At 36.4% G+C, this 24,170-nt stretch overlaps 1 protein-coding gene across 8 annotated transcripts in view; it reads left to right on the plus strand.

The window, feature by feature from the left end:
- The window catches only part of PCNX1 (pecanex 1), a 159,650-nt gene that overhangs the window by 52,383 nt on the left and 83,097 nt on the right, over positions 1 to 24,170 (plus strand). For 5 of the 8 annotated variants that reach the window (XM_079768039.1, XM_079768032.1, XM_079768034.1 and 2 more), the window contains 3 exons: positions 3,458 to 5,158; positions 17,699 to 17,831; positions 23,568 to 23,752. In XM_079768039.1, the coding sequence (XP_079624165.1) occupies positions 3,458 to 5,158; positions 17,699 to 17,831; positions 23,568 to 23,752 (2,019 nt within the window). The remainder of the gene's footprint in view (positions 1 to 3,457; positions 5,159 to 17,698; positions 17,832 to 23,567; positions 23,753 to 24,170) is intronic. The other 3 variants (XM_079768036.1, XM_079768037.1, XM_079768035.1) reach the window with 2 other exon arrangements.

The following is a 24,170-nucleotide window of genomic DNA, read 5'->3' on the forward strand; positions in this document are numbered from 1 at the left end:
GCCCCCACCCCTGTACCAGGCCCAGATTGGAGAGGGTACAGGCTGGGCTGAGGGACAACCCCCCTCCGTGCATGAATTTCGTGCACCGGGCCTCTAGTTTTACAATATGTGGCTTTTTGTGTGTGCTGCTTTTATTTGGCATGTTGTAGCATATATGAGGACTTGATTCCTTTGTATGGCTAAATATGATATATTACTTTTAACATCCCCACAAACATGCACACATACCCTAAGTATTCTTTTGAACTATTACAGATTCTAATATATAATTTTACTTAAGTATTTTCTCATATTAATACACTAGAGGCCCGATGCATGAAGATTTGTGCAAGAATGGGCCTTCCTTCCCCTGGCTGCCGGCACCGCATTTGCTCCGACCTGGAGCTGCCTTTCCGCCTTCCCACGGTGCCCAGAGGCCCGGAGTGGCTGGGGCGGCGCAGAATGCCTGCGTCGTCGCCATGGTGATGACGCAAGCGTTCCGCCTCCGGCCACTCAGCGCCTGTGTATGCAAACTAACCCCCCATTTTTGTTGGGTTAATTTGCATGCTTACTCTTGATTGGCTGGTGGGCGTCACGAAGGTACAGTCAATTTACATCTTTCTCTTTTTTAGTGTAGATAATTTAAAAACATTTTTAGTGCTTGCATGTCAATAGACCATCATAATTTTTTCATCCTTTTTTTTAATTGGAGATTTTTATACTTTTTGTGTTTTAAGAAGTTTTATAAGAACCTGAGTTGAATAATTTTTTGCTAAAACCTTATATGCATATTTTAATTTATCCTTTAGCAGCAATCTCTAGAAATCGATTACTGACCATGGGTGAATATACTTTTGAAAGGCTTTTGGCTGTATTGCCTGATTTCTTTACAGAGGTTACACCAATTTTTACCACTATGAGCAGAATATGAGCATGTCTTTCTTGTCCTAAACAGCACTAGTAACAATCATTGGGAAAAAAATTAATTATATGAAAAATAGTATCTTTTTGTATTGATTTAAGCCTGTCTTTGACTATATTCCTACCAATAAGAAAAATGTCTAAGAAAGCATATTTACTAAAAAGGTTCCTAAAACCACCTAAAGTTAAACTTTTTATGGTATATTTATTTTGCAATGTTGTATGTGCTAAAGTAAGTTTGACTGTCTTTTAAAATGAAAAACTTAAATTTCTGCTTTATTAATGTCTTAGAAGGTAGTTGGTTTTGATTGCTAGCATTTTTTAAAAAGTCTTTTGTTGTATATTAGAACTAGCAATTTTTAGCTACTTGTTCAGTTCAGTTTTTGTTCTATAAAATTCATAACCTTGAGATGTGAATATCACAACATTCCATAGTTGTTAGAGATACATAGAGAGTTTTTAGAAATAACTTTATAATTTCATATTACAAAAAAGTAAATACAATGCTAATTTTAAAATTTTGGTTTTTAGAGAGTATAAGACCCCAAGCATAGTGACAGTTATTTTGGACAAATGATAAAGAACATGGATTTTACTTTTCTTGAAGACTTTAAAACATGAGATAAAGCCTAATAGGTCATTTGTAAATACAATTCTGTGGTACATTCTAGAGACTCTTAAGTTTTTAATTATTCAGATATAATCTAGATTTAAAATTTTTTAAAGTACATAAACATTTCTAACAATTTATTCTTATTATATATTAATCTTAGGGGAAATTTTTGTGCTTTTATTGTTAAGATTCTACTGGAAGAAGTTGACTTACTAAAGAATCTAGTATTATAGTTTGTCTATGCAGTTATGACACATAAGAGTAATTTTTCTCTTTATTGAACTAACAGGAGACTCAACCATTTTTGTCTGTCAAAAGTGTATTGAAGCCCTAACCAGTTTGGCTCAGTGGATAGAGCGTCGGCCTATGGACTGAAGGGTCCCAGGTTCGATTCCGGTCAAGGGCATGTACCTTGGTTGCGGGCACATCCCCAGTATGTGCAGGAGGCAGCTGATCGATGTTTCTTTCTCATCGTTTCTGACTCTCTATCCCTCTCCCTTCCTCTCTGTAAAAAAATCAATAAAATATATATTTTTTAAAAAGTGTATTGAAAATTAGCTATTGTGCAGTTTGGTTGTCAAGCCATATTTCAATATAAATTACAGTGTAGGTAGGTAGATGGATTTATTTATATTTGCATACATAATATATATGGTAACTTAAGTCACTAATCACTAATCACTTCCCTAAATGAAAGGTTAAAGGAATAGTCTCATAAGGGGATATATATTTTTTCATGAGGCATTTTGTAATTGTTGCATCAACGATGAAGCAAGGAGATGCAGGATTTTGCCTCATAATTGTTTTAATCTTTTCAATCATTATGAACATCAACATATCTTCTTTTTTTTTCTTCTTTTCCCTTGGCTGTTTTTTGTGTTTTTTTAAAAAAATCTATATTTCCTTATTGATTTCAGAGAGGAAGGGAGATGGAGAGAGAGATAGAAACATCAATGATGAGAGAGAACCACCAATTGGCTGCCTCTTGCATGCCCTGTACTGGGGATCAAGCCCATAACCAGGACATGTGCCCTTGGCTGGAATCGAACCTGGGACCCTTCAGTCCAAAGGCTAACGCTCTACCCACTGAGCCAAACCGACTAGGACAAGATATCTTCTTATATCTAGTTTGGCATTGGTCAGCCTTTTTATTTATTTTTTTTTCTGTTTCTGATGACTAGGTTTTCATTGGTTTGTTTTTTTAATCATTAGTTTTTTAAAAATATTTTTGTGTTATGTTAATGAGATAAAATAATGATAGCTACTGTTAATTGTGTCAGACACCGTGCTAAGAAATGTATGTCATATCTCAGTTAGTCAATGGTACTGCTGGGTAAGATTGATACTGCATTTTACAAGTGAGAAAGCAGAGGCTTAGAGAGGTAATCCAGGGTTACCCAGTTAGTAAGTTAGAATCAGGACTCACATAAATATCTCGGTCCATTTTAAATATAGTATTTTGTTGCCTCTTATTTAAAAAAAAAAAGTATGTATACTTATTGATTTCAAAGAGGAAGGGAAAGGGAAAGAGAGAGAAATATCAATCATGAGAAAGAATCATTGATTAACTACCTCCTGCATGTCCCCCATTGGGGATCATGCCCGCAACCCAGGCATGTGCCCTGACTAGGAATCCAACTGTGACCTCCTGGTTCATAGGCCGACGCTCAACTACTGAACCACATGGATCGGGCTGTTGCCTCGTAGATTTTGTTGATAATTTATAGGATCTTTTCTGAGGATATTAGTTCATTTCATTATAGAATGCTTTCTTTGTGCAGCTGTGAAACAGAGACTGCCTCTTTGGAATGACTGGCCTTTAGTGAATTACTTGAGTAATTGTTTATACTTGATTAACTGTATGCTGTGAATTCTTTCCATTGTTAAACAGTAGAAAAGTAGATCATGAATTTGTGTTAACATTTCCAAATGTGTTTGAAACAGATTTGGCAACTGATCGGAAGCTCTTCCGTCTGGTCTCCAATGATTCCTTCATCTCCATTCAGCCTTCCTTATCCTCTTGTGGACAGGACTTGCCAAGGGACTGCAGCGACAAAATGAGCCTGCCGAGTCACAGCCACCACCACGTCGATCAGTCTCTGTCCAGCGCCTGTGACACAGAAGTAGCTTCTCTCGTCCCTTTACACTCACACTCTTATAGGAAAGATCACCGGCCACGAGGTGTACCACGGACTTCCAGCTCTGCCGTGGCTTTTCCAGATACTTCACTGAATGACTTCCCTCTGTATCAGCAAAGACGTGGGTTAGATCCAGTGAGTGAGTTAGAATCTTCCAAACCTCATTCTGGATCCAAAGAATCCTTGGTGGAAAATTCTCGTTTATCTGGGGAATTTCAGCTTGTTGTTGAGCTGAAAAACAGTCATTCTCAGCCACCTACAAAAAGTGGGAAGAGCAAACCTTTGAAAGCAGACAAAAGTATGGACAGCTTGAGGAGCCTGAGCACACGGAGCAGTGGGTCCACAGAGAGCTATTGCAGTGGAACGGACCGGGACACCAACAGCACTGTCAGCAGCTATAAAAGTGAACAGACTAGCTCAACTCACATAGAGAGCCTCTTGTCAGAGCACGAGGAGTCTCCGAAAGTGGGAAAGAAAAGTGGGAGGAGAAAAGAATGCTGTGCTGAACCAGAGGATAAGAGGAGCTGTTCCAGTGACAACAGGACTAGTAGTGAAAAGACTGCCTTGGAAGTGAGTACAAACAATGAGGTTCAAGAGGCCAAAGATCCGAGTACCTCTGATGATGTGCACAATCAGAGAGGTCGCAGCCCCTCTGCGTCGGAAGAAGCCAATAAAAACCCCCATGCAAATGAATTCACTTCTCAGGGGGACGGGCCCCTGGGGAAAACTGCCGACGACAAGGAGGAGCAGAGCGATAAGTCTGCTGTTCCAGTGGACTCCAAAGTTGCGAAAGACGGTGGAAAGCAAAAGGAAGGGGATGTAAGACCTAAATCGTCCAGCTTAATCCACCGGACGGCCTCTGCCCATAAGTCAGGCAGGAGACGGACCGGGAAAAAACGGGCCAGCAGTTTTGATTCAAGTCGGCATAGGGACTATGTTTCCTTTCGAGGTGTTTCTGGTACCAAGCCACACAGTGCTATATTCTGTCACGATGAGGACTCTAGTGACCAAAGTGACTTGAGCAGAGCATCGAGTGTTCAGTCTGCTCACCAGTTCAGCAGTGATAGCTCTTCTAGCACCACTTCTCATTCGTGTCAATCTCCTGAGGGAAGATACAGTGCTCTCAAGACTAAACATGTCCCTAAAGAAAAGGGCACTGACCCCGAGCACACACACAAAGCTCATTTGGGTCCTGAAGGAACTGGCAAAAAGCGGACAACACGTCGGACTTCTAGCACAAACAGTGCCAAGACTCGGGCCCGAGTGCTGAGTCTGGACAGTAGCACAGCAGCCTGTTTGAATGACTCCAATAGGCTAATGGCACCCGAAAGCATAAAACCCTTAACCACTTCAAAATCAGACCTCGAGGCCAAAGAAGGAGAGGTGCTAGATGAGCTGTCTTTATTGGGACGGGCTTCCCAGTTAGAGACAGTCACTCGATCTAGGAATAGCTTGCCAAGCCAAGTTGCATTTCCTGAAGGTGAAGAACAAGATACAGTCAGTGGAGGTAAGTAAATTACAGGAAGAGATTTTCCAAGAGTCACTGCAGTTATTGGTACTATTGAAATATACTTTGTGTTAATATCTCCCCTTCCACTATGTTATTGAAATAGACTTTCTTCCTGAAGAAGGAGGTGGTTATCTTAGAAAAGGTTTTGGTATGAACATCAAGAAAGTATTTTTTGAGTTGCATTCTTTGAATATATCAGTTTGTTCTTGATGGCATTCACGGTTTATAGGCCAGTTGCCACCTGTTAATATTTTATTAGGAATAATAAAAATTGGTCCTCTTCCTTCTTTGTGGAACAATAGCAACAACAAAATGTAGAATTTCATTAGGGCACCAAACTGTTTTTAGTTATTTCTTATATATTGTATACTGTGTGCCACTGAACTTAAATCACGTAACCTGTTAATGTAAGATTTTCCCCAAACATTACTTTAGCTCTGACTATGTACTTTGAAATCTTGTACCTCCTTTAATGTCTGTCTCTTTGGTTTTATTATTCCATACTCAAGTTTTAGGCATTAAGAACATTTTTTTCTGTAACTTTATACTTTTCTTTTGGTTTAAGTTGATATTTGTAGTTTATATTGGCCTTTAGTGTCTATTAATGGTATATGATGCTCCCTGTGGTTAACAGTGATAGTGTTTTGGTTAAAATAATAGCTTATTTCAGATTTATGGGAAATTGTGCAGAATGTGATAGGTGATTTTATATTATCAGTATGTTTTGGTCATTTTGTTTATTTAAGAGTTGCTTCTTTCTGTTTCTTCCTGCCCAGAATAGTTTGTTTATTCTGTTCTGGTTATTATGGAGTCTGGTCCTTGACTAGAATGAGAAGAAAGAAATCTTCTGTTGCCAGCACTGTAACTTCTTTAATCCCCACCCCCATTCTTTTTATTCACATCTTTAGTTTTAAAGCTTATGGTCTGTTGGTATAATAACAGTCAGTCTCTTATTAAAAGGTATGCTCAATTTTTTGTTTGTACAAGCATTCTGAAATATAAGGACATACTTTTTCTCTCAAAGAATTCTAATTTCACCCAGAGTATTTAAAAAGTCCATATTGTGGTAAACATTCTGTTGTTTCTTTTGGTATATTTTCTAACAAAGATGAATTTCTAATAAGAACGTAAAAAGAATGATCGTTAGTAACTAAGGAAGAAAATAGTACATCAAACCTAAATATTGAGAACTAATTATAGTTGACGTAATTATAATCATGCCTCGGTTACCTGACATGGATCTCATTCTGTTTTTTGTAAGAGGTCTGATTTGTTTTCAGTGATTTAAAAAAAAAATATATATTTTATTGATTTTTTACAGAGAGAAAGGGAGAGGGATAGAGAGTTAGAAACATCGATCAGCTGCCTCCTGCACACTCCCTACTGGGGATGTGCCCGCAACCAAGGTACATGCCCTTGACCGGAATCGAACCTGGGACCCTTCAGTCCGCAGGCTGACTCTCTGTCCACTGCTCTGTCCACTGAGCCAAACCGGTCAGAGCTGTTTTCAGTGATTTCTTACACAGATCATATCAGATGTGTTCATGACATGCAAGAAACCATGAGTTTTAAAATATAGCTTAATTTTAAAGTTGTCATTAAAATTTTAAGAGTGAACGTGCTATGAGAGAAAAATATTGCTGTTCTAAATATTGTTGAAATGTAAATACTAAAAAAAAAACCACATAAAAGAGCTATAGTAAATTTTTATGTCTTTGTATTTAAAATGTCATTTCCTTTTCAAAGGGATTGTAAAGTGTTCTGTTTTTTAGAAAAAGTTATATGGAAGATGTTAATTGTTTCTCATTGCAAATCTTTGACTAATATGAACCCTTGTTTTTCCAGATTCCAGCTTTTGTTTTCTTTTGTATACTCATTAAAAAAAAAAACTCACACAAATAAGCCATTGATTGTTAGTAAGAAACAAAATACTGAACTAAAAATGTTTATGCATTTTGGTGGAATAAATGTAATAGTCTGTGGGCTGTTAAAAAACATTGTTTGCCAAAGGAAGGCATTGTAGGGGCTTTTTTTTATTTGAGCTTCACTGTGTTTAGAATAAAAATATGAGCATAACTAAACTGCTTAAATGTGTTGAGGATTTATATTTAGATGGATTTCATCATATTTTATTGTTTGGGCTTTTTGGAAAATTGGAGGTAGTGGGAGGGTTCTCATTATTTAACAATTACATGGCATCTCCAATACTTGGTAAAAATTTGTTTATTTTTGCATTAATTGTTAACAGTCCTTTCTGACAATTTAGGAGAAAATTTTCTGGGCTATCAATTCTACCTTACATACTGTACTCCTGAAATGTGTCAACAAAACAGAGGATGCAGCTTACCATTCATGTGCCTGTACCTAAACCGTAAATAGTTTTATCCTAATATATTGCGAGGTGTTGATGAGTTCTCCAATTTTTAAGCTGAATGGTGTTGGTAATGGAATTTAGGAAATGTACTTTAAAGTACTAAAATAAAATACTCTAAAATAGGAGTTAATCTAACACAGTGACATGAAGTCACACTTATCAGTGTATGGGTACCACTGTAGTGCTGGCGCTAGGAAAACTACTTAACCTTCTCCAAGCCTCTGCCTCCTCATGTTGCATTGTGTTGATCAAAGCATCTATCTCATAGGGCTCTTTGTGAGGAGTAAAGGAGTTACTATGTGTAAAGTGCTTAGAACTGTATCTGGCACATAGTAAATGTTTGAGTGCTGCAATTACTATTATACAGGCCAGTTCATTATGCTACTCAAATGTATCCTATTTTTAAAGTAGAAGAAAATATAGGAATAAATTAGAGATATTCTAATTGTGCCATTGTGAAACTCAACAGTAGTAAAAATACTACCTGAAGTCCTAACTTGTTACATAATAAAACAGGAAAACATTTTTATAACATCTAATCTAGTAATACAGATTTTAATCTTATTTTGGCAGCGATGTGTCATATAACTTATCTTTTGATATTTAGTCACAAAACAAGTAACTGTTTTCATAGGATTTCTCACCATTAATCAAGTATTTTGGTCAAAGTTGGATTTCATTAATAATGATCTGATTGCTTAGGTAGGAAAAATGTTTGAGATTCAAATGAAGGTATTTTTTGTTGTTGTTGATCTTGAGTTGCATACTTTTTATAATTATGAAGCATTTCTTTAATAACTTGAATAATGTATACACACACACACACACACACATATATATATATATATATTTATATTGATTTCAGAGAGGAAGGGAGAGGGAGAGAGAGAAAGAATCATCAATGATGAGAGAGAATCATTGATTGGCAACCTCCTGCACGCCCCTTATTGGGGATCGAACCTGCAACCTGGGCATGTACCCTTGACTGGAATCAAACCCAGGACCCTTCAGTCCTCAGGCTGACGCTCTGTTTACTGAGCCAAACCAGCTAGGGCTTGACTAGTATTTTAAGAATAAAACTATACAGATAAGTTACATATGATAGAAGAGTGTTGTTTTCTATCATATATATCAGTTTCTTTGGGCCACTTGAACTTATTTACTGCACGAGTCAACGGATCATAAACAACCACCAGCATGGAGAGGTTTATTATTCGCTCTGTTATTTTTTGTATTTTTTTCTGAATTTCTTTTTTAAAAAATAAATCTTTATTGTTCAGATTATTACAATTGTTTCTCTTTTTTCCCCCCCATAGCTCCCCTCCACCCGGTTCCCACCCCACCCCATGCCCTTACCCCCCAGCTCCCCACTGTCCTCATCCATAGGTGTATGATTTTTGTCCAGTCTCTTCCCACACCCCCCACACTCCTTTCACCCCAAGGATTGTCAGTCCACTCCCTTTCTATGCTCCTGATTCTATTATATTCACAAGTTTATTCTGTTCATCATATTTTTTATTCACTTGATTTTTAGATTCACTTGTTGATAGATATGTATTTGCTGTTCATAATTTTTATCTTTACCTTTTTCTTTTTCTTCCTCTTCTTAAAGAATACCTTTCACCATTTCATATAATACTGGTTTGGCGGTGATGAACTCCTTTAGCTTTTTCTTATCTGTGAAGCTCTTTATCTGCCCTTCAATTCTGAATGATAGCTTTGCTGGGTAGAGTAATCTTGGTTGTAGGTTCTTGCTATTCATCACTTTGAATATTTCTTGCCACTCCCGTCTGGCCTGCATAGTTTCTGTTGAGAAATAAGCTGACAATCGTATGGGTGCTCCCTTGTAGGTAACTAACTGTTTTTCTCTTGCTGCTTGTAAGATTCTCTCTTTGTCTTTTGCTCTTGGCATTTTAATTATGATGTGTCTTGGTGTGGTCCTCTTTGGATTCCTTTTGTTTGGGGTTCTCTGTGCTTCCTGGACTTGTAAGTCTATTTCTTTCACCAGGTGGGGGAAGTTTTCTGTCATTATTTCTTCAAATAGGTTTTCAATATCTTGCTCTTCCTTTTCTTCTGGCACCCCCATAATTTGGATGTTGGTATGCTTGAAGTTGTCCCAGAGGCTCCTTACGCTATCTTCATATTTTTGGATTCTTTTTTCTTTTTTCTTTTCCTGTTGGGTGTTTTTTGCTTCTTTGTATTTCAAATTTTTGACTTGATGCTTGTGATCCTCTAGTTCTGCTGTTGGATCTCTGTATATTATTCTTTATTTCAGTCAGTGTATGCTTAATTTCTAATTGGTCCTTTTTCATATCCTCGAGGGGTCTCACTAAATTTATCGGCAGTTTCTAGAAAATTCTTGAAAAACCTTATAACTGTGGTTTTCAACTCTATATCCAGTCATTTGCTTGCCTCCATTTCTTTCATTTGTGACCTGTTTCTTTGTCTCTGCATTTTGGCTGCTTCCCTGTGTTGATAGAGTGGCTTTGTGTGCTAGGTGTCCTATAGGGCCCAATGGCTCAGTCTCCCCAGTTACCTGAGGTGGACACTCTTGGTGCATCCCTTTGTGGGCTGTGTGCACAGTCTTGTTGTAATTAAGCCTTGATTGTTGTTGGTATCACTGGGAGGAATTGACCTCCAGGCCACTTGGCTGTGAGGATCAGCTGTGTCTACGATGGGAGAGCTGCTGTGCTGGAGACACCCTTATGGGGCAAGACTTGCTTCAGTGGGGCTTTGGTGCTCACTGAGTCTGTCCCCTGAGTGTGTCCCTTATGGATCTGAGGAGTTGTAATTTGGATGGTCCCACTGTGACCACTGGGTACACTGGCTCTTGGATCTCCAAGGAGGTGCTAATTTAGCCTCTGCCTGAGGCCACCCAGCAGGAGCTGCGGAGAGATCTGCCGATTCCTCTTCTTTGTTTGGGTTTTGGAGGTGCCCAGATGAGGCCCAGCTGTGAAGCAATGCAAGCTGCTGTGGGGCCTTGGGCCTTCTTTTGGATGTTCTGGGTCTCTCTGACTCAGCTGCAGTTCGTTAGGTAATTTTAGATTTCAAAGGACCAGGCCATTCATATGCAAAAGCCTCTGCGCACAGCTTGGGTGGGGCGGGGTCTCAGGGCGGAGCATTTCATTGAACGTCAGAAAGAAAAGACAAAGACCATTGCACAGACAAGAACATGTAAATTAAAGCTCCGTACTTTACTAAATGGAGGGACTCTAAATTCCAGTGAATTCATTTTCTGATCTCCCAGTCCACGTGGCAAGTTAGAAGAAGGAAATTGATAAAGGGGAGGGGCACTTGTAGAGGCAAAGGTCCTGACAGCAGAAGAAACGCACTGCTAACACTAAAGAAGAAGCTGGAATAACCATATAAACCAAAGCAAAAAAACCACAATGGTGTAGGGTCATTAAATGCAGGAGCAAATTGTCTTTTTAATTTTTAAAAAATCAATTTCAGAGAGGAAGGAAGAGGGAGATAGAAACACCAATGATGAGAATCATTGATTGGCTGCCTCCTGCATACCCCATATTAGGGATCGAGTCCACAACCCAGTCATGTGCCCTTGATCGGAATTGAACCTTGACCCTTCAGTCCACGGGCCGACACTATCCACTGAGCCAAACCGGCTAGGGCTGTCTTTTTTATTTTAATAGTGGTCAGTGAAATCATAGTAACATAACTTAATTCTGTATTGTAGTATAGTATAGTAATAAGTGTATACATATATGACTGACTCTGATTCATTGAGGAAAGATTTTATTAATCTGTACTGAGAAGAAAGCTTAGATAATGTTAAACAACATAGAAGATGTTCATTAAATATAGTAAATAGGTTTGGGTGCACCAGTTACTTGGAAAAATGTGTTAACAAAAGCAAAATACTCTCTTAAACAAGGACTTGGCAATTCGCTGTAAAACTAAATAAGTCAATCAAACACTTGGTTTAGCTAGGGGCAAACATTGGTCACCTAGTCCCATAAATTCATGCTGCTTCTCCTGTAAGGGGAAACAGTATAGAGGTCTTCTGCTCTTCTCACTAGAAATGCACTGGAAAGTGACAAGCCTAGTGCAGAAGAAAGGCTGCTATTGCAAGTTGGAACAGAAGTAAACAGTTTTTAAAATATATGTTTTTTTATTGATTTCAGAGAGGAAGGGAGAGGGAGAGAGAGAGACATCAGTGGTGAGAGAGAACCATTGACCGGCCTGCCTTCTGCTCCCCCCGTACTGGGGATTGAGCCCAAAACCTGGGCATGTACCCTCACCGAGAATCAAACCGTGACCCCCTGGTTTACAGGTTGATGCTCAACCACTGAGCCATACCAGCCAGGCAAACAGGTTTTTTGATGAGGCAAGTAAGGGTTTGTATATAGAATTCCTAAAACCAGTCCATGCCTAGTTTTGTGTGGCAGGAGGAGACATGATAGTATTTGTTTCTAGCAGCAGGGGAGCTCTAGATAAGGAATCAGACAGTTAGTTACATTTTAAAACCACCTCTAATTACTAACTGGTACTCTAGCAATCCATTAAATCTGTGCCTCAGTTTCCTCGGTTGTGAAACAGTTAACTGTCAGACTCTAATGAACTCAGGTAAGTAAAAGTGCTTTGTAAGTTGTAGATTTATTATGGAAATGAAGACACTGATGCCTTTAAATTATTTGTAAGGAAGTTTCCTTTTCTGAATATATGTCACGTCAAATACATACTCTTCATTGATGATCCCTTATTTAGGGAATCTCCTGAAAAATATATGCAAAATTGTTTTTGAGTACAATTTTCTGGGAGAGGAGCCATATCTTTCATCCTATTCCCAAAGGATTTAAAAAGATTAGGAACTGCCTATGAAAGTAAGTAATCCATAAACTATGTCTTTTATGTGAATTATGACTCCAGAGTATCATTTAATTTCTTGAAAGCATTTTGCGTACCCAACTATATTTGTTTGTGTGCCTAGGATTGTGGAAAATATGTAATAACTAGTGGCCCAGTGCATGACATTCGTGCCCTGAGGGGGTGGGGTGTTCCTCATCCTGGCCCAGGACCCCTTGGGGGATGTCCACCTGCCACAGAGGCAGGAGAGGCTCCTGCCAATGCCGCTGCTCTTTCCAGCCATGAGCCCAGCTTCCAGCTGAGCAGCGCTCCCCCTGTAGGAGTGCACTGACCACCAGGGGGCAGCTCCTGCATTGAGCATCTGTCCCCTGGTGGTCAGTGCACGTCATAGCGACCGGTTGTTCTGCCGTTCTGTCGATTTGCATATTTGGGTTTTATTATATAGGCTATGCAAATTCTTTTTAACTCAAGTCACAGCTAATGATTTTGTTGTAATTTGCTGTTAGTTTACTTGTGAAAAAGAGTAGTCCTTTACAGTGTTTTCGCAGATGAAAATTTCTGTAATTCTGAATGAATGCTTAGCAGCTGTACAGTAGATTCTTGTCGTTCTTTGGCCTCCAAGAAAATGGTGCTTATAAAAGTTTGTTTACATATTAGAACAAAATCTTTGCATGCTGATTAGCATCATCTTGTGTTGACAAGGAAAGTAAGAAAGGGAAAAAATGTATAGAGAAAATGGCTAAAATTTATCAAATTATTCTGCAAAATCATTTGAATGTTTATTTTCATACAATAACTTTATTCTTAAGTAAATTTTTTTTACTTTGAACAATATTTCAGAATATTTTCATATATTATTTTACTGAGATGTACATATACTTGTTTCTTTCATTCTCTTTCTTTAATGTCTCTTTCTCTACTAACATTTGCTTCTAATCTGTTCGAGGTACCAAAATACATTTTATTTTCGTGATCTTCCCAAGTTTACTACATTTTTTCTTACAATAAACATTTCCCACTGAAAGTAATACCTTTTAAAATAGTTTCTTCTGTCTAAATTTTTATTAATTCATTTAATAGCAATTGAGCTATCACAAGAGTCCAGCCATACCAGTATATAACAAGAAAGTAACTTATTACATATGAATCCTTTCACCAAGCAATCAGCTGTATGATTGACATTGTTTTGAAGTGGCATCTTATTCTGTAAATATTATGATCATAACTTTGCAGTTTTTGAGATAGAATGTGGAAAATCCTCACCTTCTACCTTACTAAATTTTGCTCTTTTGTGCATCCCAGCCATCCTGAAAGGATTTTAGTGCCTTTTAATGCGTTCCCTGTTTTCATTCACAGAGTAAAACACACTGAGAGTCTATTGTTTAATACTCCATATGAAAATAAATAGTTGCACTAAAATAATTCAATACAGAATGTGTAGAATTTTCCTTAACTCATTAAGATAAATGGTGGTAACTCCTGAAGTAGGTGTGTATTGTGGATTTTTCTCCTTTTTTATCTTTAGAAATTAGGGTCACAGCTGTCTAAAATGGTGGAGGATATCTGTGTCTTGTGCATGAATCGATGCCTTTAGGAACCCAGTAAATATTTAAACTTAATTGAAAGATTGTATCACTATATCAAAAGTAAAGAGTTAATTATCTGAAGTTTTCTCTTAAACTTACTCTGATGGTAATGCAGTCTCTTGAAGTTTTCTTAACATAAAGAAATGATTTGAACAAGTTGTTAAGACTCTTGTAATTTAAAAAATATGTTAAAAATCACAATGTCTAAATATGTGTCCTTAAAAGTATTTCATGTCTTGTCATTTATGGTCTTTTAATCACTTGAATATTGGTGACTTTTTTTCTCCCTTTTCTACACATGCATAAAATTTAGTTGTCCCAAGAGTGCTAAATTTTTACTATTTGCTTTTTATGCTCTATTTTATAGTTAATTTCTTATTCTTCTTATTTTTTTTTGGCCAGGAAATACTGAGTTTTAAGCAATGTCAAAATATCAACTTCAAAACCTGGTTTTAATTGTTTTTTCTCTCCTGCTCTGCTTTTCTAGTTTAAAGATTTTGTTGTTGTTTTCTTTTATAAAGTTAAAGGATTCAAAAAGAGTTTATTGCATTTGGATTACAGAAGTGAATTTCCATGACGTTTGGTTATAATTTATGTGACTGAATATACTTATGGCAAATTATTTTAAGCTTTAAAGACACGTTTCTTTCCTTGGCTCCAATAGAACTGGCTCTGGACCCCATTTCAAGTAGAGATGTTCTATATGAGTAGCATATTCCCAGGGGCATGGCTTAGTCTTATTTGTTGTAACCACAAATAGCATAGTGTTTTCAGTTGAAAGTGTGATCCTATCTACCGTTAAGGTAATTGCTACAGTAAGCTTTGAAAATTCTTTTAGCATTAGATATTTACACATTGACTATTACAGAGGACAGTATAGGCATTAACCATAACTCCATTTTAGTACATTGTTCAATGGATGTCTAAACTTACATCTTGATGTGTTACATCTAAGAAGTATTAATATCTAGTGATTTGCAGGTAACAGAATATAAATGGTGTATTAATAGCAAAAAGAAATGTGTTTTCTGAAAAAGCCAAAGAACATTTTGATTGTAAATGGATGCAGTAGTTTTTCTTTTCGTCCGTGCTATGGAATGACTAGCTTTTGCTTAAAATTAAAACCATTAAGCCTTCAGTAGAAGGAAGATAATAAATAAAACGTTCCTATTTTCCTTTTTCCTAGTCTCAGTATTCATTGATAACATACTCCCATTTTCCCCCAAATTCTTCTGAATAATGTTAGTATATTTTATGTATTAAATGATCCTCTATAAATTATATCTGTATAAATTTTATTCTGATGTTTTGGCTGAAACAAAATATCTCAAACTAGAGAGAATGTTTGAAAGTTTCTCAGTGAAGTGAATTGACCTGTAAATTGACCAATAGTTTGTTAAAATAGAATAGAAATCTTCAATATAAGTTCACAAAATATTGAATTGAGTATTAAAAGAGTGATTTTAAATTCTATAACCAGAGTTAACCTTTTGAATATCTAAGAACCGTTAACAGTTACAGTAGTCACTTATCAGAGTTCTTTTTCTCCAAGTGGCTTATTTTCTTTGCTTTGTTTACCTTCATCTGATGACCGCCTGCCAGTGTATGTTTTCCCCTTTGTGACAGTGCTGGTTATTTATTTTTTTCTAGTTCATGGTTGTCAGAAATAGGCAAAGCACACATTATTCTTTGTAGATTGTGGTGACAAAAGGTGTCCTTGACTATCAGCACTGTCGAATATAACTTTCTCTGATGATGGAAATGTTCTATGTTTGTTCTGTGCAATAATGGTAGCCACTAGCCATGTAGGTGCTGAGCATGTGAAATGTGGTTCATGAATCTGATAAACCGAATTTTAAATTTTATTTGATCTTCATTTATGTTTAGCCCCAGATGGCTAGTGGCTACTGTGTTGGACAGCATGGTTCTAGATGACCAAATTTAATCAGCATCATTTGTTCTTGCAAGTCTTATATAACTTTTGCATCTGTTAGTTTATATATCACAAGTAATTTTTTTTCACATTTAACAGAATTTTCATAATAACTCAGTAAAATGAGAAAAAATAAAAGAAAGATTAGCTCTAAGAGAGTTGTGCTTTGGATCAAAGCTTAATTCTTATTTAGCTGCCTAACTTTAGAATATCACTATAGTGTGTGAGCTGAAAAAGAAACAATATAAATAATATAAATAAGTGTCCTGTAATTTGTGACTTATACTTCTTACTGTCAGAAGCTTGCCAAATGTGTAAATCGTTCTGTGCTTGTCATTTCTTCAATAAAAAAATAATACCTAAAGACAAAGAAGTCTGTCTTCTGAATGTAGTCCATATATTGCTCATCATAATGGATTGGTTACACAAAGAATATTTACTGGTACAACCTGGGGAGAGGATAAAATGTAAACATTTAAAAGAATACTTTGTGGGGGTTTTTTGAATACTTTGTTTTTTAATCAACATTCACAGTGATGGAAATGAGTATTGCTAAGCAGAATAATTTGAGAATTAGTAACACTTTTAAACTGTTTAAGAAGGCTTAGTACTGAAATCTAAACAAAACATTGGTTTTGTAATCCATTTTATACTTTGAAAAAGGAGTTATATATTTGGAAAGAATGTTTCTGCACTAAGTTGTTTGTCTTTATTTATATTTAGTTTCAAAATATCCTGTCTATAAATCAAAATGACTTTTAAGATATTTAGATCACTAGGAAACGATTGTTTTCAATTCAAATGGATAAACACCATTTTGCATATTGTTTTAGAAACTCAAGTCAATGGTTTTATAAAATTTTATGTAGTAGCTAGAGGCCCGATGCACGAAATTCGTGCAAGAGTAGGCCTCCCTTCCCCTGGCTGCCGGCACCGGCTTCCCTCTGGCACCCGGGACCTGGGCTTCCCTCTTGCCGCTGGCAGGCACCTGGTACCTGGGCTTTCCTCACAGCCCTGTCTAATTAGCATAGTATGCTTTTATTATTTTATTTATTATAGATTCTGTTAAACCACTGTTGTGATTTTCTCATTGTATATTGGTTTTAGTTTGTACTTTACTTTTAGGATGAAGTTATGAGTTCCTATATTTGCCTTTTTGCTGATATTTGCTTCCTAATGTTGAGGGGACCAGGGCTAGGGCGTAGAGTTGACCAAAGTTTGATGGCAGTAAACTACTTCACAGTTGATAGATATTTCAGCTGCCTTGGACTGAAACATTGTAAAATCTAATTGTGCATCCTAGCAGTCGGTGGTTTCATTAATGCTGCCAAAGTTGTGGCACAGGGTTGGGTGAGGTGGACTAGAGCCTTCTTCCTCGGCATCAGAGCTGAAGTACTGTGGTTGCTGCTTTTACTGTCCTCACGAGTGAGAAACTAAGGCCCCACATCGTTAGTCGGAACTGACAAATACTATACTTTCAAAGCTGACTTAAGTAAAAGGAGAATAGAGGAATATGGGACTAAATAAATGAGACTTCAAAAAATAAAACAACAGATCTTAAAGTAGGAAACTGCAGTTGAAGAGACTATGGTGAGGGCAGATAATAGATCAGAAACATTATTTTTAAAGAAACAGCTCTAAGTAAAGGACTGATTTTGTTTCTGATTATGATAGATCAACAGTGTATGTAAGAAAACCATTTAGCTCAATTAAACAAGTTCCTTTACCTTTGAGGGTGGGAAGTCAGGGAGAGACAGGCTCAGCAGCTATTTACATCTCTGACCTAGGCTCCTGTTTGACCTAAGTCTGTCTTAATGCAGCAGCACAGGCCAGCGAGGAGGCCGTGGCATTTCGCCGTGAACGCAGCACATTTAGGCGCCAGGCAGTACGGCGCCGGCACAATGCAGGGAGTAACCCTACCCCTCCTACATTGCTCATCGGATCACCCCTAAGGTATGGTATCTTAAGATTCCACCAAGCTTAGCATGCGTGTAACAGACATTCTAACCTGCTCTGTCAGCTCAGGAAAGCATTGAAATGGCTGTTTTTCTTTTCCTTCCGGTTTCCCTCCTATACTTTTATGCTCTGTAGGCTTTCTCTGCATGTGATCATGAACCCATTGCATTATGCATGCTCTGTGTTGCACTTCTTAAACAAAATGATCAGATTGGTTTACCCAATTTTAAATAGAAAAATCAGTTTAAACTAGTTTTAGAAATATAGAGAGACCTTAAGTCAGCTTTTCCTTTTTTTTTACTCCAAATTACCAATAATACAACATCTTGACAGTGTTTAATATGAACAAATATACTCTGAATGATAAACTTGTTGAGGAATAACAAACTGATCTCTGCTTGAAACCAGTTTGATTATTTTATTTCACTAAAATATATATTTTGTATTGCTTAAAAACACATTTTAAGTTTTTCCAGTGTCCTAATTAAGAAAGCATCTGTTTATAATATTGGGAATAATTTTCCATTAAAATTTTAGTGTTTTATTCTCAGTTGTGTCAAATCTAATGAGTTTATGTTTTGAATTAGAAATATAAAAATCTGTTAAAAAATTTGTGCTCTCTTTTAAGAATACAAATATAGACAAACATACTTTACATGTGCTTGCTTAAACAGTGCACATATTATACTATATACTTTTATTAATCTTTGTGTCTGAAAGCACTATTATCCAAATTATTTACCTATATTTTAATTTGAAATTCAAAAGGAGGAGCATTTGATGAAATAACTGCTGTTGAATGCATGGTAGGTTGGAAGAGATAAACCACATTCCTTGCTGAAATATTGTTCTTAAGAGTAGCAAAATCCTTATTTTTTTATTTTATATTCCTCTGGGATTTATGACTTGATTATTTTACATTATAATCAGGAACCTCTTCTTTCATAGGTCATGTTCCTAATTAATCTACAGTAATACATAATTCTGTAAAAAGTAGTATGGATTAGTTTAAGCAATATTTAAAATATAAAAATGGGAAGGCACCAATTAAAAGAAACAGTGGATCTAGAAACCTGTTCTGAGCACCTTTGCTTTTTGTGAGTCCTCCTCTTCTGTTTCCTTTCCTCCTCTTTTTTTGTGCTCCCTGAAGTAACTTTCTTTCTCTTACGGATTTGGGGTAGTACCAAACTACAGAAAGCTCAGCATTTCATTTTACTTTTTCTGTTTTGTGCTTTCTAACCTCTTCTTTTTGTCCCTTGAATAATACTTGCTATAGGTATCTTTGCTTTCCTACTCACTCCATGTTGACATTTATTAATCCTTTTTTTAAACCTCTTTTTTAGTCTTTAAAAATCCTTCCTTTCTTTGCCACAAATGAGTCTGCTGGATCCCATTCATCAAACAAATATAGAGAAATTAGTTTTCTTCTCTGCCTGGTGGAATATTAAAGAACTGTGTTCTAACTCCAGCCAATCATGGAGGATTTCTCCATGTTTTATAGGATTTTAAATCTATCACCATTCAAATGCGGATATGATATGAAACTTACTTAAAAAGGGCTCACATTAGAATTTTTGGAAAGTAGTTTTCCAGTAGTCAGCTTGTAGATTTTATCCAGGTTCCAGGAAGGTTATATGTATTTTAAATAGGCTGACTTCATCATGGATGAAATAAGATAAAATTTAGCTGTGAGGAATTATGAGAAACACCAATTTACTAAAATCATCTTTTTAAATTGCAAAACTGTTCAGGAAAAGTACTAGTATATTGGTGTTAATTCTCAGTGTGGTTTACATAATAATAATCTTAAAGTAAATACAGGATGGCACGTTCATGCAAAACTTGGAAAATTTGTCAAAAATAAATGGAATAGGTGTGATAATGCTTTAATTACAATTATTATAGAAATACTAGTAAAATCTAATTTATTTTAAACTTTAGTGAATAGTCTAAATAATTGAGACTCTAAAAAGCAATGGGGGAAAATGTGTCTCCAAGGATTGGGAGTGAATCATCAATTTCCTTACAAAGAAAATTTGAATTTTTTATGCTCATTAGAATATCCTGTTTCAAAAATAATTTAAAAAGTGTGTGTGTTTTTTCCCATTACGTTTGCCTTGTAGGATATGTTTTACTGTAGGCCCTTACTAGTCTTTCCCAGTTACTAGAGATAAAATCAAAGACAAAAATTTAAAAATTTTGTAACATTAATATTAAGAAGTCTATATATCTATACTTATCAGCCAAAATGTGGTATTTTTTAGAACTCTAGTTAATGGGGTGGAATGAAAAATTATTAGTGCATTTTGGAGAAGGGAAAAAAGCTTTAGTGTATCCTTAGATTTATTATTAAAAGTATAAAATTGAAAGATCTGTAGTCAAATAAAGTCATAGCAATAACAGAGTCTGACTAGGTATTCATAGGCATCATTTTGTGGTGCTCAGGAATGGATCTGCTAAATATTTGTTGTTTGTGTACTGTGCTCAAGACACTCTTCCAACTCAGAATCTGGAAATTCATAGGAATAATGTGATCAAACTCTGAGTTTACTTTTTAGTTGTACAGACACATATAAAGATAACTGACAGTGTAGGTCAGAATATGTCAAATACTAAATAAGTAAGTGTACAGAGGAAAGAAAGACCAACCATATTTTCCTGTCATTTAAATTGGAAATGTTCATTAGTAAGATTGCCTGTCAGTGATGCTATTGATAGCCCATAGATAAATTTCTACCTTTCCTTGTGCTGTGTTGTAAAATAGTTGCTGTCTTTTCTCAAACTCGTAGTTTTGATATGTAATTGTACTCTTAAAAAGATTAATTTCTTGTCAATTATTATCTTAAGGTAATGTACAACTCTCCAAGGAGCAGTTTTCCTAATAATTTCTGCAGAAATGACATGCTTCCTGTTTTCAGGAACAAGAGTTCGAAGGACTGAAACATTTTATGACTAGCTTTTTATGTTCAAAAATTTGACATTTATAAACACTAGATTTTGGCTAATTTACTTTGTTTCTTTATTCTGGAGTTTTCATGTATCACCTGATATTTTGAAAACCTTTCTATGTATTTGGATATGTTGAAGATTAGTGGAATCTCATATGTTCACATTAAAATATACCTAACTGCCATATGGAACCTCTCTTTATGACTTTCAGTGAAAAATATTGACAGGAAAATTTGTTGAGAACATGTTCTATAAAATTCTGCTGTTTTGTGCATCCAAAGGGACACAGTGCTTGAACTACTTAAATATTTTTCCTTGGAATTTTCTCCCTTGTGAAATTTGGTCATTTTGGTAAGGTTTGTGGATAAGTTTAGGAAGTTTCTGAGGAAGAATAACAGACTTTACATATGTAAAGGATATACAAACATGTTTGATTATATTATTTCTTAAGATCATCTCTTGATTTATGTCTATTATACAAAAAACTAGAGGCCCGGTGCATGAAATTCGTGCACTGTCGGGGAGAGGGGTTGTCCCTCAGCCCAGTCTGTGCCCTCTCCAATCTGGGACCCCTCAAGGGATGTCCGACTGCCGGTTTAGGCCCGATCCCACATGGGATCGGGCCTAAACCGGCAGTCGGACATCCCCCTCACAATCCGGGACTGCTGGCTCCCAACCGCTCACCTGCCTGCCTGCCTGATTGCCCCTAACTGCTTCTGCCTGCCAGCCTGATCACCCCTAGCCTGATCGACGCCTAACTGCTCCCCTGTCAGCCCGGTCACCCCCAATTTCCCTCCCCTGCTGGCCTGGTCACCCCCAGCTGCCCTCCCCTGATGGCCTGGTTGCCCCTAACTGCCCTCCCCTGCAGGCCTGATCCCCCCAACTGCCCTCCCCTGCTGGCCTGATCGCCCACAACTACCCTCACCTGCTGGCCATTATGTGGCAGCCATCTTTGACCACATGGGGGCAGCAATCTTGTGCGAGGGTGTGAGGATCAATTTGCATATTACCTCTCTATTATATAGGATTCTACTCCAAATAAGTTACTAACTGAATACTTTTATAGTTATGTCTTAAAAATGCCAGTAAGCATTGCCAAATCAGCATTTTGCAGACTTGTTTTTTTGTATGTTACATACATTTCTATGCTCTACTTAGAATATATACCTTTCATTGGCTGAAAGAAACCTGGGAGATGAATGTTCCAGTAGAGGTGGCTAGTAGAACTTTCTGTGGTGGTGGAATAGGTCTATAATCTACACTGTCCTGTAAGGTAGACACTAACTTCTACCTATTCTGGTAGCTTTTAGCTATGGTAGCCACTAGGCACTTTGACTGGTAAGCACTTGAAATATGGTTAGTGGGACTGAGAAAATAAAATTTTAGTTACTTTAAATTCTTATGTGCCTCCTGAATCAGACAATGCAGTTCCAGAATGTATTCTGTTGCCATAACTGTAGATGTAAGCAATATATGTTTTCTACTTAAATCTTTTATTTCAAGGCTATTTCAAATTACACCTCTCTTCAGTTGCAGCAGATGAGTTTATTTTATAGGCATCAGAGAAACCATTACATTGAATTCAGAGAAGTTGATAATCATGAAAATACTAAAATAACTGAAGGAGGCCATCCTAAGTAGCATTCTTCTTTATTTTTCCTGAAGGTCTAATGATTTTAGTAATAGAAATGCACTATTGCATTGAACATAATGTAGAAAATAACATATAGTAATTATACTCAAAATGTTTTCATGAGTTTCATCAGTTTAAATTTGTGTATTGTACTAAGGATATTAAAATTCACAGTGTTTTAAAATAAATATATAAAAATATAAAAGTTAAGAATATAGTTTCTTAATTTAGATAATTTTTAGATAAATAATTTTAATAATCAATTTGTAAGCACAAAATACTAAGTATTTTTAGAATATTATTAAGTTTAGAAAAGTTAATGATATCCCTTGAGAAATTACTAGTTTCCTAATTATTTTTGAGATTTCCTAAAATGATAGATTCTTGTTAATGACACCATAACTTGGATTGGAGAAAGATACTAACAAAATTTAAGGGAACATAATTATTGTTAACTAACATCTTGTGTATAAGGCCTGTGGCCTTATTTCAGAAGCATATGGGCTTTTCATAGAGAAAAACTCTTCATACTATACATTATACTTCTTCAGTGTCCCAGTGGTCATTAATTCACTCGGTTGAGTTGGTGTTTGCTATTCAGGTTCTCTTACACTAGTTTGTGACTTTTTAAATTCAAAATCGTCATCTTGGTTGAATTTCATAAAGATTCTTTGGTTTTCAGGTGGGTAGAAATTTTGTTTTATTGTGAATTTGAGATTTCAGAATATTTGAAAGAACAACTTTAGAATTAGTATTACAAGTTATAAATAAAAGTGTGTATTTAACTGAAAAATAGGATTTAATTGGGAACAGCTATAACCCACATATATTTTATGTACTTGTGATTCTTTTTTGCTGCATTCTCTTTCCTTATACCAGAACTTTTTTTGGTTCGAGGTGGAAAGAAGTCACAGATTGATGGATTTACATATACATTAAATGTTTACTGCGCTCATCACTATGAATCAGATTTCTAAGGACCAGAAAACTTAAGCCGGCAGTATAATCTGTATATTTTACAAAGTTTATTGGTTCTTAGGTTACATTAGAAAAAAAATTTTTTAATCAGTTTTTTCTATATTGACTTCATTCTAGCTATTGTTTTCTCTTTTCTTCCCTGTAATGTCTCCCCAATCCATGTTTTTTCCTAGCCTTCAAGATGGGCAGCAAGGCCAGCAGTCCACAGCCCAGGTCAAAGGCCAGTCCCGCCCCCCTTCCCAGGCTGCAGTGCTCAGTGCTAGTGCCTCCTTGCTGGTGAGAAATGGGAGTGTCCACTTAGAAGCATCACATGACAATGCATCTGCTGTAGGCGGCAGCAGTTTGCACGATGAACTTGGTATGCAGGCCTTATGTAATCTTGGTGATAGAAACTTTAATGCAGCAGATAATGGGTAACAGTGATTGCAATTCTCTCTTGAGATAGCACTTTTGAAAGGATTTGCCCTTTGTGTAAGGAACATTTGACATTTGCTTTTCCCTTTTCTGTTTCAATGGTTTTTCTGTGTTTTCTTTTGAGCATGTCTATTATTAATAGGTAGTTAAAAGGATGAATGAATGCTCACACGAATGGTTTGGGCAGTTCTGTTATTCCTTGGCATTATTTGTACCACGTGGGAAAATGTTGATTTAAAAAATTATTTTGATTAAGTCTTAATTTCTTTGAATTCTCTGAATGTGCTGCACGAAAGGCAGAATTGCTTACTAATGGTCTGTTACTATAGAATCTTTCTTTTAGTTATTGTATATTTCACTTC

The sequence above is a fragment of the Cnephaeus nilssonii genome (genome assembly GCF_951640355.1).
Source record: "Cnephaeus nilssonii genome assembly, chromosome: 4".
NCBI lineage: Eukaryota > Metazoa > Chordata > Mammalia > Chiroptera > Vespertilionidae > Cnephaeus > Cnephaeus nilssonii.